The 27,733-nt window shown below is 50.3% G+C and overlaps 1 protein-coding gene across 1 annotated transcript; it reads left to right on the plus strand.

Annotated features, from left to right (window-relative positions):
• The first annotated feature begins 240 nt into the window (after positions 1–240).
• LOC122388392 (zinc finger protein 564-like) lies at positions 241–27,733 on the plus strand. Its single transcript, XM_043379432.1, has 11 exons — positions 241–763; positions 12,003–12,863; positions 13,322–13,582; positions 14,059–14,401; positions 14,744–15,128; positions 19,329–19,459; positions 20,134–20,207; positions 20,443–20,554; positions 22,897–22,978; positions 25,621–25,683; positions 25,768–27,733. Exons 2-11 carry the CDS (start codon positions 12,018–12,020, stop codon positions 25,835–25,837), a joined length of 2,367 nt encoding a protein of 788 aa, XP_043235367.1. The 5' UTR covers positions 241–763; positions 12,003–12,017; the 3' UTR covers positions 25,838–27,733.

Here is a 27,733-nt window from a genome sequence, read left to right on the forward strand (position 1 = left end):
AGTAAGCAAAAACCAGAAACCCTATCCTTAGACATTTCCTTTTGTTATGATTCTATCCATCCCCCTGCCCCCTCCCAGTGTTTTTATATACCTTGCCCCCTCCTTGGCCCCCTCCAACAAAACATACCGTGCAACAAAACAAAAGCTTGTTGATGTCCGTCGCAACTCGCAAGGGATCCGCTGATCCGAATTGTTCGTTGTGCCTATTTGCATGATTGATTCTGATCAGTTGGGCAAACTAGGCGGCGGGAATCAAAATATGGAGGCATCAAAATATTGATTCTAGTGGGCGGAGCTTTGACCATATATGGGCATAGAATCAATATTTTGATTCAATTTGGGACATTCCCACCTTCAGACGACCCGTTACGGCGGAAATAACCCCCATGACGGCGAGATTTTTTGACAAGTCAATACAAAAAACTTCCCCGCTTCAATTTTTCGCTGCATGGCTATCAGCCGTTTGTCGCGCGTACCTTTACGAATGGCATAAAGATTTCGCCGCCATAATTCAACAAAAACGTGCTGTTAAAACTTGCTCTGTTTATCATTAACGACGAGCCTATGTAATTTTTTCATAATTTTGTCTAAAAGAAAATAAAAAATGCGTTATTTAGTTGTATAATTCATTTATAAGAAATATTCTTTTTCTTTGTATCTAGCCACGATTTCCGGTTCCCGCCATTTCGCGCCGGCGTCGTGGGTGTTTAGATGCAACGTAGTGCTCCCGGTTGTATTTTGTTTAAGCGACCTTTTCTGAAGTGTAAGTAACAATGGATCATATTTTAAGATACTTTGAAGTGTGTTTTTCAATTTCAGGCATGTGATCTTAACGTTTCTTACCGAAAACTCGTTTTAAGAGATGGTTTTAGGAACATGGCGCGGTAGCGACGTCAGCGGCGCGGGACGCCTTCTCACTCTTCTATTGTCTTTTTAAGCTATTTTTTTTTGAAAATGATGTCTGAGGTGTAGTATTTCAGTGAAATATGATGTCCTTTAAAAGTTACGGTACAAATTAGTTACAAGAAGCCTAATGTTTTGTCTCACATGATAGAATTGTTGGGTGGACTCAAGGTGGACTCATGAAATGGGGGCAGTGCATGTCCAGTATTTTACATAATTTGGATGTTTTAGCCTCTGATTGTGTCTCACTCACCCAATTGTTGCTACAACTTTAATTTGTAGCATTTTAATTTTTAAGGGCAACTAGGTTATTGACTTGTTCCGAGTTAAGATTGAAAGGTCGTAGTGCATGTTCGTGTTTGCCTTATCTTAATAGTAGGTATGTATGCTTGGCTTGTAATTGCTTCGCCCAATTTTGCTACATATTTAATGATGCTTATTTTAAGTGTAACAAAAGCAAGTTGCTGAATGGTGTAAGCCATATTTACATTATGCGTGATCTTCAAGAAAATTACGTGTAATGTACGTCAGTCCAGGGAATGCTGGATAGTTAATTTTCAGGATTTTCAGGAATTTATATAACTGCATGAGATGACAGTTGTTGGCGCACCTGGTGGCGTTCAGTGGAAATTTAAGTGACATTAAGTATTTAATTTTTTATTGAATATATTCTAAAATTAATAGTTGCTGAACAAGTAGATTAATAACACATATAGTTTCCTAATTTATTGTCCACAAATGTCCTAATTATTGTGTTCTGTTGTTTGCTGCAGGTCAACCAAGGATCAAACACTGGTCATTGCGGGGATCGGCTTCAGAGGGTCAAGGATGGCGTCTTGAATCGCTGTTCAGTCGACAGGCAACTGTATGACAACGCCATCCCTGTCAACCAGAGCGTCGACCGAAGTAGGGCGGCGTTCGCGGACCTGGCCGCACCCGACCAACCGGTGGAGTACCTGACTCGGGCTGGGTGGAGACTACCTACATCACGACCTTTTGAACTTTGATCTCGTGGCGAGAAACAATTTGACGTAAGGAAGTGTGTATGTGGCTGGCGGGGCCGAGTGTGAAATGCGCCACGTGTTTATCCTGCCGGATGACGACAGCGTCACCAACCTGTCAAAGAACGAGCTGGTGCAGCGCGTGATGACTGCTATCTCGTCCCTAGGACCCGAGTAGAAAAACGTGCGCATAGCCCAAATGAAGCGAACCAAAACACAGACAGGACTGATAGCTTTTCGGTCGAGAATGTTCTGAAGATGCTGATCAGTAGACCAATTGGTGACCGTTTTCGGTGGTAATATGGGATCTTGTGGTGTTCCAAAGCGACCTGCTTTGGGTGTGGACATAAGTGGCTCAACCTGACAGGATTGATGTTTTAGGTAGCCGTGCTAATCATAAACCCTATATTGAGTGTATCTGTACCAATTTTGTTTTGATGTATTTGATTCGAAACCGAAAATTGCTCTTTGTAATTAGGCAACATCGAGACGTTGAGGTCATTCTCCAGACGTTTATTTGTTTTTTCTTACCTGTCCACGGTATGTCTTATTGGTTAGGTCTCAGTTTCAAATATTATTAACTGCATGTTTTGCAAATACGTAACCATATTGAATAAGAGACGTGTCCTAAAAGTGAGTATTGCTTTGCATGGGATGTGAGCATCAACGACAGGGCTTTGTGATGGCAAATGTGTGGCAATTGCAGGGATCGTTGTGAAATGTGTTATGAATATCATCATCGTATTATTTGCGAATGCAAATACATCCGTGTATCATATTTTCATTCAAATTGTGCAATTTGTGCAACGGGCTTGAGTATATTGTTCGGCGAAATATCTCTTACTGTAGGTACTCCACAGAAATGGGACGTGATACAGATGCGTAGAAACACATTCATGAACACGTGAAAGACGATAAGTTAACTTTTTTTACTCAAAATCAATGTTACAAAGCAGGGATGTGGAGCCGTGAAAATGTCAGACGGCTTCGGCTCCGGAGGAAAAAATCGGCTCCAGCTCCGGCTCCGGCTCCGAGTAAAATGGTCAGGCTTCGGTTCCGGCTCCGACTCAATACAACCCCTATACGAAGGTCAGCACGGCTCCCTTAACGCATTCCCTCGAAGGCTTGCAGCTTTGAGCAGGGAGCCAGGGTGAGTGCTGAAAATCCCTGGTCTACCGTGGGAATAAGGTCTAGAAAAAAATTACGCGATCCTGTGCTGATAATATCTTCATGAATTTACTGAATTTGCATTATTTGCACACAAGAAACATTCCATAAATCAATTTGAAGAGTGAGGTACGTCTGCAGAAAGTCAGTTCGCAGAATCAATATATTGATAAACCAGCTGATTTCAGAATCAAAATAATGATTAGCCAGCTGTTTGCGGAATCAAACTATTGATTCTCGCCGGGATTAGCCGCCGTGATGAATCAATATCTTGATTATTTTCAAGACGCTTTCCTAAACTAACCAAAGAGGTTAGGGCTATTGTTTCGTGCCTGGCGGGTAGCTTCAACATTGCTCTTCATTTTGTGAAGAAACTATCTTGAAATTGTAGCCGGCTGCTGAAGAATTGACGTTTCTGTGATGGTCTGCACGTATGCCCATATATGGTCAAAGCTCCGCCCACTAGAATCAATATTTTGATGCCTCCATATTTTGATTTCCGCCGCCTAGTTTGCCCAACTGTGATCACAGATTCTGCAAATTCAAGGCAAGGCTTGTAGGATTTTATGCATCGCAATTTTGATTTTGCATCATAATCTGTACTTTGTTGTCTTAACTTTGTTGTCTCTTCATCTCCCAAAGTTTTTCATAAGGTTCCTTACAAATTTGGAAATGGGGAAGAAAATGTATGAATAATTTAGTCTGATTGACTACCGTAAAATGGGGTGTTAAGGGACAGTTTTGAGGTGTTTTGTTATATAACTCAAGAAGGGTTGGAGATAGAAACATCAAATTGTCAGCATTTTATGTGGAATTTGGTGCTTTACGTGCCTGCCACATTAAAGTTTTTAAGATTTATACCTGCATATTATTTTTTATTATTTTTCATCACTGTCCCTTAGCACCCCAATGTGGGGTGTTAAGGGACACCTATATTATTCCAAGAAATGGTCATCAAATGCCCACAATTGGGGTGTGGAAGGGCACACAATTTAATTATTGAAATGTTTTGCATATTCTGTCACAAAACAAGTCAGGTTCATTCACCACTAATGGCCTTTTTAGCTAATTACGTGCAATGCAGTTTACGCTTGTGGAAAATGTGCTAATTATAAGGTAAACAGAACCAAAAAGTAATCTTCTGTCATCAATAAAAACCCATGTTGAAGCTTGTCACTTGTCATTATGTTGCCCTCTTTGTTTTAGCCTTTTTATGATGACATTACATTTACTTACATCAGTCTCCATTGACCCATCATTGTAAAAGAGAGTGTTGAGATGTTTTGTTACATAACTTAAGATGTGTTAGAGATAAAAGCATGAACTTGCCAGCATTTTATGTGGAATTCGGTGTTTTCCATGCCTACTTGATTAAATTATATTTAGATTTTATTTTTTATTTTTTCTTCCTTGTTCCTTAGCACCCCACATCCACCTCAAAATATGCATGTATCCGGAAAAGAGGAAGAGGATGATGAATGAATGGGTGGATTTGCACAAGTTTTTCAGGAAACATGTGCAATACATGTGACAATACACCTATGCATTCATTTTCCCTGTACACCCACTAGTTTATGTGGTACACACAGAGTTTTGGAGATGTTTCAATTTTGTGAAAATGTAGCATGATTTTCAAATCCATTTTTGAACCAAATCACTTGCATGAAAAACCATGCCATTTTCTCCTATGGTCAAGAGCAAAACAGTGTCAACTACCACACTGAAGTTTTTATTGAACCTTCTCAAATTAGGAAGTTAATATGACTCAAAGTTTTTTCCCATGCAACTGTCCCTTAACACCCCACTGTCCCTTAACACCCCATTTTACAGTATATTTGATGTTATTTGTAAATATTGCTTTTGCCTCTTCCAGTTCAGAGAGTAGCAGCGGTTATTACCAGTCGGGGAAACTGTGGTAAAATCTGCCATTTTTAGCAGTCTGCTATTTTTAGCAGAAATCTGCTAAAAATGGGTACGGACCTGCTAAAAATGGGTACGCACGTGACGTCATCGTACCCAAATATAGCAGATTTGGGTACGGACCCATAGAAAAACAGATTTGCGCACTACTTGAAGCAAATGCGCATCAAATGCCTGGCAGATTCATGATGAGAATAGTGCTGAGAGTGTCCTCTTCTATTTTCTATCAGATCCGACTATTTTTTAATAAGATATTGCCATTGGAAGATGAATGCTCTGAAATTTCCTAGAAATTGGTCATTGTTTTAGGTATTTTATGTTTCTTCTATTAAGAATAGACAGAAAATAATGTTGAAAACAAAATCTAGCAAAAAAATACATAAGGTTGAGATTCATTACTAGAACAGGCCATCACTATAACAAACACAATTTGGCATGATTGGTTGACACACATGTTATCAAGGTCATACCATTGAAGGGGTAAATAGCTATGTAGGCATATTTTAATTGTTAATTTAGCCGTTTATGTGGTTTTTTAAGATGACCCTGGCCACAGTGTTTCTTATAATGGTAAATTTGGCACATAGCATTGCCTGGTTTTGTTCAAACAGCAGCTTATACCCTGCTGGATTTTGGCACGACTTTTCAACCTTAATGGTTAGGATGTCATTTTAGTGGTTTAATAATCCATTTTGGTTAAAAATGTTACCTCCATCTTATTCTCCAGACTTTAAAGTGTATGTAATGACCAGCTATTTTGAATGAAGACAATTCTTTTTTGGGAAATGAGTAGAAGTTTGGCACAGCCTAGCAGTCAAACACGTCAGGCTGCAGGCTGGTGGTCAATTATTTACTATTTTTTTCACATGTTTTGTTCCTCAAGATGACTATTATTTTCAAAAATCAACATCAAATTGCCAAACCTTAAAAACATTGGTGTGGGTGTGTGTTTATTTGTTGATCATTATCATTGCATACTGATTGCTTGACCAGATGAATATTGAATGTTGCATGGTGTGAGTCTACCACAGATCTTACAAGGGCCATATGGGTAATCGGGCTTCACGGTTTAAGAACCTGATGTTATTTCTGTATGTGTCCTCCTTCCTTGACCCTTGCCCCGGGTGGACGTGTTTTGGAGAGCTCTGGGTTTGCGTGACATTTTTCAAGCTGAAGCTTCAAGTTTTTGGAAGTGGATTCAAGACTGCTTAAGAAATAATATTTCTGTGTTTACCAATATTAGAAGACAGACAACATCTCTAAATTTTGGTAAATCATATTGAGCTTTTCAAATTACCCGTGAGGTGCGCGGTGCGCGCATGAATCGGCGCGCAGCCATGCCAAGTAGTGGCAAGCCATTACTGTCTCAAGAGCGCCAAAAACAGAGAAGTGGATCTGAAGGAAGTCCAGTGGTGATGCCAAGGCAGCAAAACAAAAGGAATTTGAAATCTAAACCAAAGCTGGGGACAGGTAACGTCCAGGCCGGTAACGTGGCCAACACCCCACCTGCTGCCCCTGGAGCCGAGGTAAGCCAAAATGCTGACTCTGATGCCAGCCAGGGTGTTGTCAACTGTGATGCCACCATAGTTCAGGGAGATAAGGATGGAGTAGGGAGCAAGAAGTTAGACCCCAAGGCGATCACAGCTGGGGAGCCATCAATTTTTGATGATACCTCAGAGAGCGAACCTGAATCCGAGGGCACATCACTCAATGTTCAGCCAAGTAAATTACGCAAGAAGCTCGGAGATGTACACAAGCTTGCAGATGAAGTTTACAGACCCTTTGGTCCTCGTTCTAGGGCAGGGAGCACTGCTGACAGTGATGCTTCTTTCTGCAAGGGGGGCCCTACCAAGGAGTGTGGGGCAGTGGTAGGTGACAGAGAGGAGGCCCTTCAGTGTGACAGGTGTGACCAGTGGTTTCACTGCGCTTGCCAGGGGGTACCATCAGCCACATACAGAGTTGCTGGTTTGCACAAGGCCCTGTCTTGGCTGTGCTCATACTGTAAACCATTAATCCGCAGCCCCTCCAGTTGCTGCAAAACTGTGAAGGAGAAACTGAGGGAACTCGAGACAGCCATCCAAACGCAGCTGGATACACTGATGAACGTGCAGGAGTCTCACACAGAGAGACTGATCCAGGTAGCCAAGGAACACTCCGAAACACTTGAGAAAACACTGCAGCTCCATATGCAGGCACTGAAACAAACAAGCACCAAACAGGTCCAGATCCTGACGGAGCAGACCAACCTGAACAAAGCCATAGTGAGCAATCACAAGCTGCTAACCAAGGAACAAGAAAAACAGAAAGCTACATATGCAGACATTGTCAAAAGTCAGTGCCAGGAAGTCAAGAGGTCGCTTGAAATTACAATGGAGAAGCTCCCAAGCAGCTCTAAGCACAGTGGGCCCTCAGGGGCAACCAAGGAGGTTGCCAGCTTCCTGGATGCATTCATGGACAAGGAGAGGCGCAAGTGCAATATTGTGGTGCACAACCTCAGAGAGGCCGAGGGGGACACTCATGATGACAGGATGGCAGCTGACAGGGCTAGACTGGCAGCTTTGTTTAGAGAAACTCTCAGGCTGAAGGTCAGTATCACTAACTCATTCAGGGCTGGCAAATTCAACCCAGACAGGCCCAGACTTCTTATTGCCACTGTGGACTCTGAAGCGACCAAGTGGGAGATCATCAAGCTGGCGCCACAGCTGAGAAACAGCCCAGGATTTTCCAACATCTATGTAAACCCGGACAGAACAAAGGAAGAAAGGGAGCAGGGGAAAAAACTGCGGCAGGAGCTGGCCACCAGGAGAGCAAATGGTGAAGAAAACCTGGTGATTAGAAGGGGAAAGATCATCCCACTCGCTGGCCACCCTGCAGGTGCCACCCCTAGCCAGGGTCTGGTGGGCCCCGGGTCTCCTCTGCCGGCGGACGTTGGAAACCGGCGCGAGCTGGCGGACGGCGGTGCTGAAAACCGGCATGTACCGGCGGACAACGGTGCTGAAAACCGGCGTGTGCGGCGTGTGCCGGCGGGCGGCGGTGCCGGGAGCCGGCGTGCGCCGGCGGACGACGGTGCTGGAAACCGGCGTGTGCCGGCGGACAGTGATGCTGGCGGCCGGCGTGTGCCGTCGGAGAGCGATGCTGGCAGCCGGCGTGTGCCGGCGGACAGCGATGATGGCGGCCGGCGTGTGCCGGCGGGCGGCGGCGCTGGGGACCGGCCTGTGCCGGCGGACGGCGGCGCTGGGGACCGGCGTGTGCTAGCTGACGGCGAAACCGCTGCCACCGACGGCGATCGGCAAACGCAAGGGATATGACAATCACGTGGGAAACGAGCACTGTCGATCCTGTACACCAACGCCGACCAGTATTTAAACAAGCGTGATGATCTTTGTGCGCGGATAGCTGGGACGGAGCCTGACATCATGCTCATCGCAGAAGTTTTACCCAAAGTCCAGGTCTCCGCGGTGTCTGCTGTACGCCTTGCCATTCCTGGTTACAAAGTTTATTTAAGTTTCATTCCTGATGTTCTATGTTTAAGTACTGTAAGGCCCCGTGGCATCTGCATTTATGTTCGCGACTCCTTGCCCTGTTCCGAAGTTAAGTTTCTTGCCAGTCCTTTCCGCGAACAACTGTGGGTGAACATCCGTCTGGCAGGCAGCGACATTCTGTTGATTGGGTGCATATATAGGAGCCCATCCAGCCCACTGGAATCAACCAGCCAGCTGAGCCATCTGTTGGATCTCGTCGCCGCCTCACGACCTTCACACCTGCTGATTACCGGCGACTTCAACGCTCCCGACATCGACTGGGCGGCTGAGGTATCAAGGGCACCAACTGGGCATTGGTCGCACGAGCTTCTAGAACTCTTTAGGGACCACTACCTCACTCAACACGTGCTGTCCCCAACGAGATACCGCCCCGGACAGACGCCGCACGTCCTGGACCTCGTGCTGACCAACGAGGAAGGCATGGTCCTCGACCTCCGCAGCCATCCGCCACTCGGCAGTAGCGACCACGTCGTCCTGACGTTCACCCTGCGGTGTTACGCTGAAGTCGAGCAAGTGACAACACTGAAACCGGCACTCCACCGCGGCGACTATGGGGCGATGGTCCAAATGGCGCGAGAGGCGACCTGGCCTGTCTCTGATGGCTGCACTGTTGACCAACACTACCGAGCGTTTCAAGAAGTCCTGGACGGCATCTGCGAGCGCGGCATCCCTAGGCAGCACCCAGGTGGCAGGAAGCGAAACCTGTACATGACGCGCGAGGCCCTGACGCTGCAGAACCGTAAGAAGAGAATGTGGAAGAGATACCTACTAACCCAAGATACCCTGGACTACTGCCGATTCTCTCGAACCAGGAACCAGTTGAAGGGACTGGTTAGACGTCTCCGCAGGAATTTTGAGCGGCAACTGGTGGAGAACCTGCCGGAAAACCCGAAGGCATTTTGGCGTTATGTGCACTCCCGCCTGACCACCAGAACAAGAGTGGACGACCTCGTCACTGAGAATGGGGATATGGCGTGCACGGACGCAGCTAAAGCCAGGGCTCTGGCGGAAGCTTACAGCAGTGTGTACTGCTGGGATGAAGACCCGGCTGACGTTCCAGCAATGAATCCCCAGTATGGAGGCCCAACGTTGGAGGAGCTGCGGGTGACGCCGGGGCAAGTGGAGGGTAAACTCCGCGACCTACGCCCGGCAGCATCACCAGGCCCTGACGCAGTCCATCCTAGGGTGTTGCGCGAGCTGGCTGCCCCCCTGTGTGGTCCCTTGACAGACCTCTTCAACCACTCCTTGGCAGACGGAAGAGTCCCAAGAGATTGGAAGCTAGGTCAAGTTGTCCCCATTTACAAAAAGGGACCTCGTAGCGATCCTTCCAATTACCGTCCCGTCAGCCTGACGTCCGTGACGGCGAAAGTGTTGGAGTCGCTCGTGCGTGACGCCCTGTTCGAGCACATGACAGTGACAGGCCAGCTAACTGAATGCCAGCACGGGTTCCGCCCGGGGCGCTCCTGCGCAACGCAGCTTCTCAGCACACTGGAGGAGTGGACTTGGCTGATGGAGGAGGGCGAGCCGGTTGACGTCGCCTACTTGGACTTCCGACGCGCCTTCGATTCAGTGCCTCACCTGCGTCTTCTCCAGAAGCTCCACGACATGGGCGTTAGGGGACGCCTCCTCGAGTGGCTTCGCTCTTTCCTGACAGAGAGAAAGCAAAGGGTCACTGTCAACGGCAGCTTCTCGGACTGGGTCGCAGTCGGCAGCGGCATCCCGCAGGGCACAGTTTTGGGACCAGTGCTCTTCATCGCTTTTGTCAATGACCTACCTGGCTGCGTAGAGAGCGCATGCAAGCTCTTCGCCGATGACACGAAGGTGTACGTCGGAGCGGGCACCGAGATCGGCCGCAGAAGGCTCCAGCAGGATTTGGACGCCCTGGCGGCCTGGTCTCGGAAGTGGAAGCTGCCGTTCAACCCATCCAAGTGCACAGTGCTTCACCTGGGCAGCCAAAACGTGCGGGCGAAGTACACGATCGAAGGTGCTGCATTGAAGACTGTTGACACGGAAAGAGACTTGGGGGTCCAGATGGACAGACTGCTTAAATTCAGGGAGCAGGCGGCGACCGCCATTGGCAAGGCCAACAGAACTCTCGGCCTGATCAAGCACAGCTTCGTCCACATCGATTCCAAGACACTTCCTCTGCTGTATAAGACAATGGTTCGCCCGCACCTAGAGTACTGCAATCAAGTATGGGGCCCGTTCAACACGACCGACGTGAGGCTGGTGGAGCGGGTTCAGCGACGGGCTACGCGCCTTGTCCCTGGACTTCGGCATCTGCCTTACGAAGAACGACTGAAGAGTCTTAAACTTCCCTCCCTCCAGTACCGCCGTCGACGCGGAGATATGATCACGATGTTCAACATCATGCATGGACGCTCCGGCCTGGACAAGGACGACTTCTTCTCGCCCGCCCCAAGTACACGCACCCGCGGCCACCGACTCAAGGTGGCCAAGAAGCCAGCGGTCAGCCGCGTCCGGCGCAACCACTTCGCCACCCGGGTTGTGTCGGACTGGAACGCCCTACCAGAAGAAGTTGTCTGCTCGCCATCGACAAATGTTTTCAAGAACCGGCTGGACAAACACTGGATGAACTATGCCTTCATCGCTCCACAATAGATAAGACTGTTAATGCTACCCGAGCTCTTTACGACGGATCCACCGGGCAATCCTAGTGCCTTCAATGATCCCCAAATATCAGGTATCAGGTATCAGGTATCAGGTGTCTGCATGCTTTTGCCTGTTTGAAATGCATACTGTCTCAGTCTTGCCTGGACGTGCTAGGACTTAGTAAACTTTGATATGTGGGGTTCATGATCAAACGTATTGCAGTAATCAGACTGTTTTCAAGAAGCCTTCCACACTTTTGAATGCTGTAAAAAGCTCTCTCTCCCTCACTCTCTCTCTCTGTCTCTGTCTCTGTCTCTGTCTCTGTCTCTGTCTCTGTCTCTGTCTGTCTCTGTTTCTGTTTCTGTTTCTGTTTCTGTCTCTGTTTCAGCCTGGTCAACTGTGCCATTGCCTTAAGATGGTGCTGCTAGGCAACAGTGTACTGCCTCCTCTGGTGGATGGAGTGGGCGTGGGGTGCCAAAGCTCAGTTATACATGTACATTTCACCATTAATTAATAGATACATAGATATATCTTCTATTTTTAGCAGATGCAGCTGCTAAAAATAGCAGTTTTAATAATATTTGGGGCTTCCTGAATCAGCAAGATTTACAGCATTGTTCCATAAAGTTTTTAGGCAATTGATAGGTTCATTTGAAAATGTGAGAATTGTAGTATAGAAATTGCATGCAAAATAGTGTGTTTCTGAGTGAAAGATGAATGTTTGACCAGTTTTCAAACAGTACTTTTTACCGTACCCATTTTTAGCAGATTCGTACCCATTTTTAGCAGAATTCTGCTAAAAATAGCAGACTGCTAAAAATGGCAGATTTTACCATAGTTTCCCCGACTGTTACAGGCACCAAGAGCCAAAATGATGGAGGAGGTGGGTGGGGAGCCATGTCCTTCCCACCTGGGGCCGTCAGCAGTTGCAGAGGACCATGAGCTCACCGAGCCGACACCATCACTGGCTGACTGCAGCCCGCTCAAGAGCCTGGGGCCGACCCTGCACAGCCTGCTGTTGGCAGACACCCACCTGCCGGCCAAACGGAGTGAGCTGGGCCTAACTGACGTCCATTACCTAGAGCCTCTTCCACTGGCTACTGTTGCTGCCCCGGTGGCTCCCGAGCCTACTGCCCAGCAGGCTCCTGCTGGTTGCTCGGTCATCATGGGCTACCTGAGTAAGCCTGACGAGCCAGGTGGACAGTCGCAGATGTCGGTCTCCACAGACACTGAGGACCCGGACGACCCCGCCGCACTGCCGCCGGCGCTGCCCGACCTCTCGCAGACCTGTCTGGTGTGCGGAGTGACGGCGGAGCGCGGGCGGGCGCGGTGTCTGCGGACGGCCGAGCCGCTGCCGGCCAGCGGCTCGGCCTACCTGTCGTTCGTCGGCGCGCTGCTGTCGGCCGAACTGGAGCCGGGCGCGCTGGACCGTCTGGAGGTGATCTGTCCCGACTGCCATGACCTGCTGGTCACCATCGACGACCTCGAGCAGCGCGTCGCCGCCATGAAGAACAGCGTGCGCAGCCAGTTCCGCGAGTGGTGGCGCGCCGCGGCGGACGACGCTGCCGGCGCCGGCCCGGAGCTGCGCCGCCGCGGCCGGCGCGCCGCCGCCGCCGGAGCCGGCCGCCGCCCGGGGCCGCAGCCGGACGTGAGGGGCACGGTGACGGAGGCCGACCCGGCGGCGGATGACGAGTTCCGACCCAGCAAACGGCGCAAGGTCAGGAACGCGGCATGTAGGGGTCGGGGCTGGAAGAGGGCATGGTGAGCTGCATCAGGGCCACCGCAGCAAGCCCCCAAAATAAATCGTTCAAGTTCCACATAATTGCAAAGCCGGACATGGTCCGTCCCAGTGATTCATAATTTGACTTGAACTACGTGCAGTAGCTCCCACTATCTGCAACTGCATACCATCCGCGGCGGATATTGAGTGCTGGGGAAAGCCAAAACCGATCTCTGACCATCGAGAATGCTGCTACTTGCTCCTTCCTTTGACACAAAGTTTGAAATCGACAAGCTTACCGATTGTAACTGGATCATTAAAAAGTTCATATAAAACAGCTAATTCTATTGTTATTGATTGCATTTCCATTTCCTAGGTACATATCAAACTTGTTATAATATTACGGCCTGAACTCTGAGAAAAACATGAGTGCTTACACTAACCCCTCACCGCAGAACGCTCCCAAGTCCGGTGCGCGGCGCGCCAAGTCCGGTATGGCGAGCGAGAGGAAGATCGCGAAGTCCAAGAACCTGGTGTGCACGCGGTGTCCGTTCTACACGTTCGACCGTGACGCGCTGCGGGCGCACATCGCCTCCGTGCACGCCGGCGAGAAGGTGCACAGCTGCGAGGTCTGTCACAAACGGTTCACCTACGAGGACTCGCTGAAACGGCACATGAACCAACACCAGCACTTCATCAAGGAGTTCCGCTGTCAGGTGAGGCTGCTTGTTTTGAGTTTAACCACGACTAGCCGTTGCTTGGACTATTGTCGGACCGAGACGGTGCATCTGCCAGTTAGTGAGCTGTCCTCGACCTTTGGGATAATAGTCGATAGCTTCGGGAGTCAAGCTTGATGTTTGTGCGGAAAGGGAGGGACGAGGAATTGGACAGTGTCTTCGTTCTGGGTTCGTAACTTGATGTTCGGTTCAAGATTCTTTCAGATGCCTACTAGGTCTGCACCTGTTCTGTTTCGGTCAATGAGGTATCGAGATGTTGTTGCCGTTCTATCGGCGTATTGTGTCAGTTCTTCCCAGCTATTCACAATGGTCAGCCCAGCCAGGAATGAGACTGTTAAGAACCCTGTGGGCTCGCTGACCTCCCAATGCTCGATCAGGCAACATTCTTGTCCGTTTAAATGGCTAACGAGCTGTCCAGCTCTGGCTGATTATTTTCTCCATTCCGTCTCTGGCAGCCGTGCGGTGAGCAGTTTGTGAATCGGTCGGAACTGCTGCTGCACCGTCAGCTGTACCTGCACGGCGCGCAGGGCTCCCCGCCGCCGCCGGAGGAGCCCGCCGCCGCCGAGGCCGACTGCGCGCTCCAGTTCGCCTGTCCCGACTGCGGCCTGGTGCACACGCTGCGTGACTCGGAGCAGCAGCCCCGGCCGCCGGCCTGCCAGTGCGGCCGACAGATGGACATCGCCTCCGTGCTGCGGCTCTTCCCGAACGGCGGCGGCAACGGCGCCTGCCTGGCGTGCCATCAGTCGTGCGACGGCCCCGACGCGATGGAGAGGCACCTGGCGGAGGTGCATGGAGCCGGTGAGTCGCCGCCCGGCCGCCGCGGCGCCACGGGGATGCCAATCGGCTCGCTCACAGTGGGATCAGCACTCAGCAGCGATCGGTGCTTAGGCGATTTTCTTGACCAATAAATCAAGGACTACACGGATAGGGTACCCGATTGGAGGGGTTGTCAGAACCTATGCATTTGCGCTACTCTCTCCGTTAATCACAGGCTTAGTCTCTGTCAAAGTATTAAAACTTAAATTCCTTAAAAAATGCAACAAATGCTGGTGCCCATAGACCACCCAGGAACCATGTCGGTTGTCTCGCCACCTCCATGCGACGCTCATGACGCCCCTCCCCCTCCCCCTTTCCGCCCAGGTGACGTGGTGTGCTCGCTGTGTGGCAGCCGTTTCGCGCACCTGGACCATTTCCAGCTGCACGCGCTGTTCCACTCCACACTGGAGGAGTTTGCGTGCGAGCAGTGCCCGTTCCGCACGTACAGTCCGGCGCGCTTTGCCAGCCACCGGCACGAGCCGGCGCCGGCCGCCGAGCGACCCGTCAGCGACGAGGCGATCGTGGCGGCGGTGCGCAACAACCCGCCGGGCCGGCGCGGCCGACCGCGCAAGGACGCGCCGCCCGAGCCGCCGGCCTTCCACCGGTGCCCGATCTGCAGCAAGGAGCTGTCGTCGCTGACCAACCTCAAGAACCACATGGTGCTCCATTCGGACGTGCACGAGCACAAGTGTCCGGTCTGCGGACGCAGGTGGGTGGGGACTGGAGGGAGGGGGGGGGGGGGGGCACGTGGAGTGAGGGGACCGAATGGGGTAGGTGGGGAGAGGAAGAGGGGAACAATGTCATGTGTTGTGATGTAGGTGTGTTGTGTTGGGTGTGTTGGAGGTTCATGTGTCTTGGGGCTCCTTTAACGGTTGAATTAATAGTTCGACCTTTTAACTAATTCATCAATCACTTATTGGTCAAACAATGCCATCGTTTCCAGATGATGACTTCACTTGGATGACGTTGAATCAGACGTCGTGCAGACTCGACGACATGCTTTTAAAGTCTTTTACCACATGCCGAGATATCCCTTTAACATTAGCACGTGCATTTGGGAAATGGCTTCGGCCCGCCTCGGCTAATGTTGAAGGTATTTGGGAAACGATTCGGCCCTAGGGCTTTTTGATTTTCCCAGACAAAATTTTACTGAATATTCTGAGTGGAAGAACCAATTTCAAAGAAGATATTTACGGATTGTGTGTTCACTAACAGAAACAGCAAAAGTAAGTGACTGCGTGTGTACTTACTTTTGCTGTCAACGGAATTCAACTAAACAAGGTTATCGTTCCAATGCCAATGTATTTATTGCTGCAGAACATGGTCGGAATAATCATTATTTCTACATAATGCACGCAAAAAAACGAACAATTTAAATGCGTGAAGCATCTTAACGTGCCACAATGAAACATTTAATATTAATATAACGAGGCTTGAAATGATCTCACGCATGTCAAAGTGTTTTTATTTTAGGCAAAATAAATATCTAAAACAGTAAAACAAGCTTTCGGCATTACGCCATCATCAAGTTTGAATAAATTAACATGTTTTTGATTTTCAAAAGCTAGAGCACAATCATATTGTTCCAGGCATCCTCATAGCAGCTCACTTTTTTAAACGTATTGCAATACGTTGCAAATAGTGTGGTACATTGCACATGGCAAGTAAATAATGTACAACAATGTATCATTACGTACGCTACAACATGACATGCACACAATATATCATAGGTACAACAAGGTCAATAAATCTCATCTCAACATCAGCCGCATACATCATCAACACCCGGTTGCAGTAAACATTGACATTATAATCATATTGAAAAACATTGCCGCTGTTCTTAGCTCGATTCCAGTCAACCAGTCGTGAGTCGGGCAAGTCAGTTCGGTGCATGTGTACGTGTGCGTGTGCGTGGTAGAGTAAACATGTGAAACAAAGGGTAGAGATAAGTGAGTGAGTGTATAAGTTTGTGAGAGAGTGAGTGAGTGAGAGAGTGAGTGTGTGAGTGAGTGAGGGGTGAGTGAATGAGAGAGAAGTGTGTGTGTGTGTGTGTGTGTGTGTGTGTGTGTGTGTGTGTGTGTGTGTGTGTGCGTGTGTGTGTGTGTGTGTGTGTGTGTGTGGGGGTGTGTGTGTGTGTGTGTGTGTGTGTGTGTGTGTGTGTTTCACACTTTCGGATCTTCGCACACTGCTGAGTCATGTTCTTACTAACAATTTCGTGCGCTTCGGATCTAAAATATTCAAGCAAACGTCAGGGATCGCGATGGGAAACAGGATAGCCCCTCCCGTGGCGATCACCTTTATGCATATACTAGAGACTGGATTTATGTCGAGCTTGGAATTTGCCCCTGTCCTTTACTTACGCTACATTGACGATATTGTCGGGGTCTGGACACATGGGATTGATCGCCTGAACCATTTTTTCAACTGTATTAATGCTTACAACCGATCCATAAGCTTCACAATGGAGTCTACATTCAGCACCGGTCAACTTCCTTTCTTAGATACCCTCATAACAGTATACCCCACCGGTGAGTACACCACGGAATTATACTTTAAACCGATGGCAGCCCCGATCATTCTCCACTTTACGTCCGCCCACCCCATTAGTACCAAGAAGGCCGTTCTCAATTCCCAGATCAAGCGAGCGATAAGGGTGTCATCTGACGACCGAACGAGGGATCGCAGCGTAAAGCGGGTAAAACTTCTGTTTGAGCAGAACGGGTACCCAACAGCCATGTTAGACACGAGCATAAAGAATAACCTTCGCAAGCGTAGTGAACGTAAAACTCGGCGCAACAAAGAAAACGAGATATTCATGCGGCTTCCCTATTTAGACGAAAACGTCGTTAGAAGAGTCAATGGTGTTTTGAGAAGATCTAAAACTAATATCAAAGTAGCCTGGATTAGTGGTCCCACAATAGGAAACAAACTTATCTCTTCCGCCTTCTCTAAACCGCCCTGCCCAGCCGGGACTAAGCACTGTCACACCTGTGAGAGTGGGCTGAAGGGTAAGTGTACTAAGAAAAACATAGTCTATAAAATTACCTGTAGCCTCTGTGAAAGAAACGGACGAACTGAATTTTATATCGGAGAAAGCATCCGCCCTGTACGTTATCGATTCAACGAGCACCTAAGTGACGCTCGCCTGAGAAAACCAGACACCCCACTAGGTGAACATATTGCTGATTCGCACTTTAACGCAAGTAGCACTGAAATCAACTCCGCCTTCACTATTGATATAATCGGTTGGGGACGGGATTCTGCTGAACTAAAAATCACTGAATCCATCAAAATTAGAGACCTAAGGCCCACATTAAACATGATGAAAAGCTCATGGCCCCTCGCTCGTAAACCATAGGTCATAACACACACACACACACACACACACACACACACACACACACACACACACACACACACACACACACACACACACACACACACGCACACACACACACACACACACACACACACACACACACACACACACACACACACACTTCTCTCTCATTCACTCACCCCTCACTCACTCACACACTCACTCTCTCACTCACTCACTCTCTCACAAACTTATACACTCACTCACTTATCTCTACCCTTTGTTTCACATGTTTACTCTACCACGCACACGCACACGTACACATGCACCGAACTGACTTGCCCGACTCACGACTGGTTGACTGGAATCGAGCTAAGAACAGCGGCAATGTTTTTCAATATGATTATAATGTCAATGTTTACTGCAACCGGGTGTTGATGATGTATGCGGCTGATGTTGAGATGAGATTTATTGACCTTGTTGTACCTATGATATATTGTGTGCATGTCATGTTGTAGCGTACGTAATGATACATTGTTGTACATTATTTACTTGCCATGTGCAATGTACCACACTATTTGCAACGTATTGCAATACGTTTAAAAAAGTGAGCTGCTATGAGGATGCCTGGAACAATATGATTGTGCTCTAGCTTTTGAAAATCAAAAACATGTTAATTTATTCAAACTTGATGATGGCGTAATGCCGAAAGCTTGTTTTACTGTTTTAGATATTTATTTTGCCTAAAATAAAAACACTTTGACATGCGTGAGATCATTTCAAGCCTCGTTATATTAATAATAATCATGTCATCCATCCTCGCCCACATAGAAACATTTAATATTGTTCCAGCTGGGATCCAAGACGCGTTTGATTCAGCGTTTCACCCAATTTTTAGTTTTCCTCACGGTTTCCTCACTCCTGCTGGACTCCATATCTTTATTCTAACTTCTGGCGTTTCACCATCTTCATCCTCAGCTTTTTCAAACCCTAAATAAGGGGGAATTAGGAATTTCATCTTTCATACTCAACGGCCAGCGCCACCCAATAATGAAAAACACAAAAAATAATCGCGGTGACTATAAATATGAACATAATATTAATAGAATATTAACACCATATTAAGAATATTGTATATAATACCAAAATGATATGATATTAACTGCTGCGCCGGTACGGCATGTGGTAAATCTCTTCCCAACCTTGGGCTGTGAAAATGCAGTTTTATTCACCTCGGTTTTTTGCTACGGACCTCGTGCCTACCGGCACTCGGTCCTCCGCACAAAAACCTCGGTGAATAAAACGCATTTTCCCAGCCCCGGTCGGGAATATATATTGTCGGTCTCTTGTCAAACTGTCTGAAACATTTTCGTCTGATCAACTTATGTCCAGAATGCCTCTGGATGATCGAGATATTTGCAATGACTCAAACACATTGAAACTGTGTCAAACACACTGAAACAAACACACTGATACTGATTTGTTTCGGGCCTGGTTTTAAAGTTTTGTGCGACGTTTGCTGCAGATCAGCGACTATCATACACTTCAGTTACTGTCAGAAAACTAGAAGCGTTTGTGTTCTTTCTGCAGGTTCAAGCTGCGAAAATACCTCAACACGCACCTGACGCTGCACACTGGCGTGCGGCAGTTCAAATGTACTGTATGTGGAAAAGACTTCAATCAGAAGTGTGAACTCAACCGGCACATGCGCTACCACAACGGTGAGTCGCCGACGAGCGCTAGTTAGGTGGGTGTGCCTCCCGGGTATTGCCGAATCATGCAACTGCGGTGGCCTCACACGGGTGTATTTCAGTTATCCGGCGGGGTTTCCGCTCGGCGGAGTGAGACGGCGCCGGCCGCCACGTGTGGGCCGTATTTTCCATATATCCACCGCGGTGGGCGGCTGCCTGATTGCGCCGGACCGAGAAATCTGCTTTGGTGCGCGTCGGCGTTTCGAGATGGACCCCTGATAGGCGACATTTATATCGAAACTTCTCGTCCCGAGCGGCGTCAAAGATGAACGTTTCGCATTTGCCTGAGTTTGGCGGCGCTTTGTTAAATTACTCAAAGTTCGCTTCTTAAAATCCATCGTAAAGCCTCTTAGTCAAAGTCTGAGGAAATGTTCATCGTCTTAGATCGCCTTAGCTGATTTTACGTCTGGCAATTTGGTGCGGCGTTCTCTAAGCTGGGGCTGTCTGGTGAAGTTAGCAGCGCTGGTCGTCATCTTTGTGGGGTGCCAGGTGCAGTAGCGCGTGGCGCCGGCACTGTGTCCGGGAAGAGCCGTGCCAGACCCGTCCAGTGGGGTCTGGGTTCTGTGCGAGTACCCGAGAGGAGTTTTGAAAGTCGGGCATGTCAGTGTGTTCCTAACCCCAGATACGTGACCTTTGTTCGCCAGGAGACATGACGCACGTCTGTGAGTTCTGCGGCAAAAGGTTCAGGGAGGCCAACGGACTCAAATTCCACCTCCAGGTTAGTGGTCAGTAGTGAAGGTATTGTCATTACTTACCGAATGCTTACCAGTTTTTCTTGATGACTGTGATTAAGCTCTAAATTTGCCATCGATGGATATGTGTCGTGAATTTAGTGTTAGCGCTCCGATTAAAGACGGCACACAACGCACATACTTCAAAACATTTAATGCCACCACTTGCCACTGGCTGAACTTGACTTTCTTCACTGTTCCATGGCGTGCCTGCGTTTTCAGACGCACACCGGGGAGCGACCGTTCTCGTGTGACCAGTGCGGGAAGGCGCTGCGGAGCGCCTCCAAGCTGCGGGTCCACCAGCGCACCCACACTGGCGAGAAACCGTACAAATGTGAGTGGACCGGGCTGCGTCAGACTGACAGAGTAGGACTGACAAACTGAATCACAGACTGACTGAGACTGAGTCAGACTGACACCCACACCGTGCAAATGTGAGTGGACCGGGCCTAGTGTGTCAGACTGACGTGTGAGACTGAGACTGAGTCAGATTGTCAAATTCGCAGACTGACAGACAAGCCTGGACGCCGTGCGGCCGGACAGGGCCACAAGTGACATCCGGGTCGAGTGATTTCCCCACTGATGAACCAGGAATTGATATAGATTCTTATCATTGTGCAAATTCCGCATGATCGGTTTGCGTTCCTAAACGGTGGCTCAAGATGGTCGAATTTCATCTCGCATATAATCGTCTCAGTGACCGTAACCTCCATGATCCGTGTATCTCGAAATCCGGTCTAAATTTACACTGTGATGCGTCTGTCTGTCATGCGGAGCGGTCGTCGCGGTCCGGACCGCCGTCGGTGGACGGGGTCTGGTCCGGCCCGAGCGCCGCTCCGTTACGATGGGAACGGCCGGCCGGTGTGGAGGGCTGGCCGGCCGGCGGACGGGCCTATATGCCGTGCCGGTGACCCGTGTGCCCACTCCGACCGGCCGTGGTGCCGTGTGGACGGTCGGGTGGATAGGGGACTGTGAGCAGACTGAGAGGGAGACGTGTCCACTTTGGACAGTGATGGGGGAGGTGGGATGTGTTTGAAACAAACTCGACGGAGGGCGGAGCTTTGACGCGTCATGACGACATCTAACCGAGCATTTCAAAGCTATCGTAGTCACGACCAGGGTCGTGAATATGCAGCGAATGATGGGCTGATGATGTGCCTCTGATCCGGGTTACCTTTGGTGGGTTACCTGCCGCCCGCCCGCCCGTTGCTCCGCCCTCGCGGCACGAGGTTAAATCGGACCGGGATCGAACGGCGCACGCCCTCGCAGAGTACAGAGACCACCGGTCTGCCACACCACCCGCTCCGGCTCACCGCAACGGGCCCTCTGCCGGCCGGCCGGCGGCCCTGCAACTTTAACGACGCCTATCGACTGACGGGCTGGCCGCCAGGACGCGTACAAGTTACTCGCGGCGCGCCGAGCGGGCCAGATTGGTCGGACTCTGTCGGCGCCCAGAGCTCACGCGGAGACTTAATCTTCGTTAGTCCGAGCTAATAGTGCCGCGGCCGCCGAGTTCACACGGCAGGCGCTGACGTTAGCGGACCGCTGTGTGGGGAAGGATTTTAACGAGTTTGGACGCTTATGGAATGCGCCTCAGCGAAATTATAATGAATAGGAACATATTTCGAGATGGGGTCATGGACATAAGTGTCATCCCGTCATGCGAAGCTAGCGGGCTGCAAATTCCAGATTTATTACTTTGTGGATTTTGTTCTCTTCTCAGGTTAATTGACAAGTCCCTGGTGTTAAACCACGCACGCAGCATGACACTTTGATTCTTTGCTTTGCAATTATGAAAGAGTTACGCGCGGCGCCTCGTACTTAATCGATGTATTCTTCAAACATTAATATCAGATAAGTTTCGTTCCACTGTGTCACCGTTCATCACTACCCCATTGTTTTATTACGCCGGGCCGGGCCTGTACCCTCGGAGTTTGTTTTATTCTCGGCTGGCGCTGCCTAGGGTTCGTTACGACATGCCGGTGGGCGTTTTAATCTGGTTATTGACTCCCGGCTGGAGGGGCCCTGTCCGTCCCAATTGTACGGCCGGAGCGGCAGACAGCGCCGGAGGTGGTCTCCGATATATCTCCGGTCGGGACGGGATAGGTACTGACGTTACGACGGCGCTAACCTGTGACCACTCTAACATCAAACGATTCTATAGTCAGGGCTGACAAAGCGTTGTGCGAAATTCTTGATGCGAATTTGATATGCATCTCGTAGATCCCGTGTGGTTTATCATGATCACACGAGTTACGTGACTTGACTTTTTAAGTGACGATATTTTGCGTCCTGCCGTATCATCCGCATTCCGCATCCCGCAATGTTGTGTCTTTATGTTGTATTGACTATAGTTGTTTTTTTTTTCTAAGCTCGACTCTCTCTGTAAACGTTTCTTTGAACACTGCACGATAATTTTTGTAATGGTAAGAATTGCACGATAATTGCTCGCTGCCTTACTGAGAAAATTGGGTGGCGCACATTAATTTCACAGACGGTCAACTTGTATCAAAATTATTTCTTCCTGGCTCCTACCTCCCACACTAGCTCGTAGTTGCCTATATTTACAACTCCACGGGTATAGACGACTTGTTAAGAATGATGTTTGCAGTGAGGGTCGAGCTTAAAAAACCATCGTTGGTTACCCGATGACCAAACACTTTATCCCGCTTCCAGGTGAATACTGCGGTAAGGATTTCGCCTACAAGTACAACTTTGACTGTCACCTGAGGCTGCACACGGGGGACCGGCGCTTCAGGTGGGTTCCGGTCAGGACGGGTCCGTTTGACCTCACCTGACCCCCCCCCCCCCCCCGGCGTCGGTCGGGGTGCGGTCGGCCGTCTCATTATACCCGCTCGTTTATCGCTGGCGGGGTTGTGCGGCGCCGGGCAGTGTCAGGACTAACGAGGGCCTGACGGACGGCCTCACCGGCGCCGGCGCCCGCTCAGACCGCGGCGGACCCGAGGTGGACGGTTTGTGGGCGCTTTGTGGACACGGGTGGACCGGTGGCGGAAAGCGGTGAATATTGGTGAACCCATGGTGGACCTATTTAAAACTATAACAAACTTCTTGAATTTGCGAGGTGTGACTGTCTTCTGAACGAAGATGAATAGCTAGTATACTCCATTTGCGATTTTATTGAGACTTTTCCATCCCATTTGTAATGTTTATCGCCCTGTAGGTAATTCAGAACTCGCTGTCTTCCTCCTCCCGTTGCCGTTATGGATTGGGGAGGCGGTCGGCGAAAAACTGAGATTTATTCATGCGTTTTTGATATCGGATAGAATCATCCAAACATTTATTTCTGTTGAAAGCAGTTCTGAATAGTTAATTGGATGTCGGCGAACTTTATGATATAGCGGTTTATTTGGGAGTTATTAAGCCGAACTTGTGGTAAATGGACTCCTTGCCATCGAATTAAGCTCCATTTGATTTGGTTCGCCGAGGGAATTCCGCTCCGATATTTTCCAGACTTCTATGGCATTGTGAGCCGCCCACGCGGAATATTTTGATTGGAAGTGGCATCGCACACGCCCCCGCTGAGTGGCACTGCAGTACTGCACGGCCGACTTGTTAGGGCGCTTTGTGCGGAGGTTTATGGCTTTTTGCTTCGTCTTTTTATCCGCTCTTGCTCATTAGAGTTTTCTCATAACTACCGTATTTGTTCTTTCAACGAGGACGGCTCTCTGACCCGTCTATATGTCGTCTTTGAAGATGTTTCGTCTCCGGACGATCAGCCGAGTCTCGCTGCTCCCGGGGCGCATTATCCCTGGCACGCGCCACTGCACCGGCGCCGAATCTCCGGCTCAAATTGTTGGGTATTTCTGCCACTTGTGCCGCCGGGAGCGATCCATCAGCTCGGCTTCAGCCGCTTCACAAACGTGTTCTTTCGGCGGTGAACCGAAGCTTTGGCGAGATTCCGCCATAAATTGGCGGAATCTTTCCGTCTCCAGTGGCTTCTGAGCCATTTTGATGGATGATCGCTTTGTCCCGCGGCGAGTCCCGAGTCGTCCCTCCAGCAGAGAGTTGACAGATATCGATGGATCTCGCTCTGAAGGAGCTTGACCTTTCATCAGCTGAGCTGCCGGCAACTAGTCGCCGGACAGGTCAGCCATCCGTTCACACGGCCGTGACAGCGGCACCCTCGTCCCCGGGATTCTCATGTAATGATCGTACGTTGGCCGCTCATCTGGGCACCGATCAACTGGAGTGAGCCCGTGCACACGCTCCCGCCTCCTCTACACGCTGGTGAGACAGGATGAGCGCCAGGCGAGGGAGAGGCTGAGTGTGGTAGGTGCCGGGAGAGAAAAGGGTTGATTGGGGATCAGAGGGTGGCATGCCGGGCTGGAGAAGAGAGGGGCTGTACCGTGTTCGCTGTGTGGAGCATGGTCCGAGTGCCGAGTGCGACCCTTTCCGCATAGCGGAGAGAGAAAAAGAGATGAAAGATAAGAATCATATCAATGAGAGGAGAGGAGAGAAGGGGAAAGGTAAACGAGACTGGACGTTCGCCGTACTCATGCTGTTATCAAGTACTCGAACTGAGTTTTTGCGATCCTGCAGCGTATCTCCCCCTGGCCCGTTCCCAATAAGTTGCGGCTGTGATGTCCAGACCCCGCTTTTCCACCTATCAGTGGAGTGGCCACTGAGCGTCCTGCCGGCACGCCCGACTGGGGTGACGCGCCTCCGTGCCGCGGGTGGTAGCTAACCGCCCACGTGTTCCGCCAGCCACTATCGGCACGATATGAGGCTCAGTCTCACGGGCACACAGGGCGGCAGCCGCAGCCGACGGGAAACCACCCGAGAGAGAGACCGACCGCCTCACGAAACACAGAACTGCTTCCAGATGATGTTAAAGTATTAACGGGGAGGCTGAAGAGCTTTTCTAGAACTCCATTGCACTTACTTTTGAATCAGGCGTTATGTGAAGTGACGGCCTAAATCTGGTGTTTTCCGTATCATGCTACCCAAATGGCCATTAGTGGTATATTGCTATTGGATACACGGCAACGCTTTTCTTACTTATTTCTAAGTATTGGACGCGGCACACATTTTATTTTTATTCTAAAATTAATGCGATCTTATATTACGAGATGTGATCGTTAAAAAAACTGAAAATACAAACAAATAGATACATTTGATGCTAAGCGTGGTAACAAGGAGACAGCCCGTTTTGACATCACTTATTTCCACACTTTATTTTGTTTTACGTTATTCGTGGTCACGTTGCGGACGGTTTTTAGCCCCGGCCGCTCACCGGCCGTAACCCTCCATAACTTCGCCCCCTGACCCGCCATGTCCTTTGTGGCCCCGCCCCTGACCGGCTGTCCCCGCCCTCGGCGCGCCCTCTGTGGCCCCGGCCCTGACCGGCTGTCCCCGCCCGCGGCGCATGTCTGTCCGCAGGTGTTCGGTATGCCAGACCGGGTTTGAGCGACGCGACAAACTGAAGGCCCACGAGCAGTCGTGCTCGCGGCGAATGGCGGCGGCCGCGGCGGCTGCTGCGGAGGCGGCGGGGGCGGGGGCGGCCGCCCACCCGCCGCCGCCGCCGCCCCCGCCGCCCCCGCCGGCCAGCGAGCCGCACCCGTACCCGTGGTCCATGGAGGCGCTGGAGCCGCACTGACCGGCCGAGCGGGGGTCGTCCTGCGGCGCTGTGTCGGTGCGCTAGCTACCTCTGCGGCGTACTGACTGCCGGCCGGGTCCGACCGTCACTCCCAGAGATCACCTGCGGCATTGTTCGCCGGACAGCACAGGGCTGGGTGACGCCGCTACCCCAAACACATACCGCTCGAAGGAAGGGCTTATGTTTGTGGCAGTTCGGTGATGACTTTATACAGGCCACCGGGCTGGGTGTGATGTGTGTAGTGTGCTACGCTGTTCTCATGACCATATTTCCATATTAGGACTGTCGGTAGTTGAACTGAGTGACATTGAAAGGATTGGGGACTACCTGGGCTGTGAGCTTGCATTCGTAGTGATCATTTGTTGTTACATGGTCAACTGAAGTGCTGAATGCATCGTCTATCTATGGAGCGTATCACAACTAACTAATCGTGTCCGATCAATGATTTTTTCTCTGCATCTCTATCAGGTATTATATTGTCGATGCATATGAGCCGACCGTGATCCATGACTCAGCCATTTATGGCAGCTTTTTCTGTGCATGTACCCATGATTGTATCGTTTCCTGTGGGCTACTTATTCCGTGTGTATCACCGTACCCACGAGACCTCTCAGTATGGCGCATGTTTATCCGTTAGCCTCAGCACGACAGCGGAACACGCCGGGCTCAGGCCTCAGTGTACGTACCGCTGTGAGCCGATCTCGCAGCCTCAGACTGTATTCTATCACATTTCCGTCCGCCAAACCGCCGTCACGGGGCTCATCGGCCCTCGTCTAACCGTACGTTCGTACCTCACGCACGAGTCGGTGGCCGTCGCCAGCCAGCTGCCCCACTGTTGGTCCAACCCGTGTGTGACGCCAGCCCAGCCCAGCCCACGGATACTGACGGGCCAGTGGGGTGCACCGGAAGGCGCTGATTGGTAATCGGATATCACCGGCCCGGCCCGACCGCCTTGTTCGGTATCACCTGTCTGATATTGACGCGCTGTCTATGATACCTGACGTGGTTTGTATGACCGTCTTGTTGGAACGTCGCTGGTCGCTGTGGTGTGTCTGAAGTATCTTTCCGCGGCTTGGCACTGATATCTATGCGTCTAACGGGCGGTGGTGGGTCCATGCTACCTCTCCCTGACCTCATTGGATGTCGTGTGGCGGCGCTGTTACCTGGTGGGAAGAGGGATGGAGACATACGGGGGGCAGAGTGGGAGACATCAGGGGCGGGTGGGTTGGGTTGGGAAGAGAGCTGGTGACCTGGTGAACAGAGTGTTCCGCGCTGTGGTGTGACGGACTGCAGTTAGTGACCGCTGTTGCGACTGGGTTGGAGGTGGAGGGGGGGGGGGGCAGACGGTCTGTGGCTCTCCATAGCGGCGCTCTAGCACCGGGCCATTGGACACTACGAGGGGGGGGGGACGACAAGTGGTCCCATCTGAAGCCCGCTATACAAGAACCGGCCAAGGGCTACTGAGCTAAATTACAGCTGGTCTGTTGATATGGGTCGCGGATGGTGTAGTTGTCCGATTATTCCGTATTTGATCATGTATTGTTGATGGCTACTGCCGATGTGCATGGCTCAATGAATGCAGCCATAAATTGGCCGATGTCCGTGAAGTGAAGTGCTGTCTACACAGTGAGGCGGCGCTCTCCGTCCTGGCCCCCATCCCGTACGCGGTAGGTACTGCCGCCACTGGGGCCACTGAGAGCACTAATGGGCCGGCCGTCGCCACCTGGGCGGCCTACCGGCTGAAAGCAAAGTTTTAATGCGCGCCGAATGCCGGCTGTTGTAATTTGTTCTCCTGTTTGCGGATTGTGCGCTGAAAGTCGGTGAAATGTATTTATATGTGCCCAAAGTTCCTGCCGCGGAGTTGCCGCCACGTTTTGTAATAAACTCATCGGACGG

The sequence above is a fragment of the Amphibalanus amphitrite genome, unplaced genomic scaffold (assembly GCF_019059575.1).
Source record: "Amphibalanus amphitrite isolate SeventyFive unplaced genomic scaffold, NRLGWU_Aamphi_draft 000320F_arrow, whole genome shotgun sequence".
NCBI lineage: Eukaryota > Metazoa > Arthropoda > Thecostraca > Balanomorpha > Balanidae > Amphibalanus > Amphibalanus amphitrite.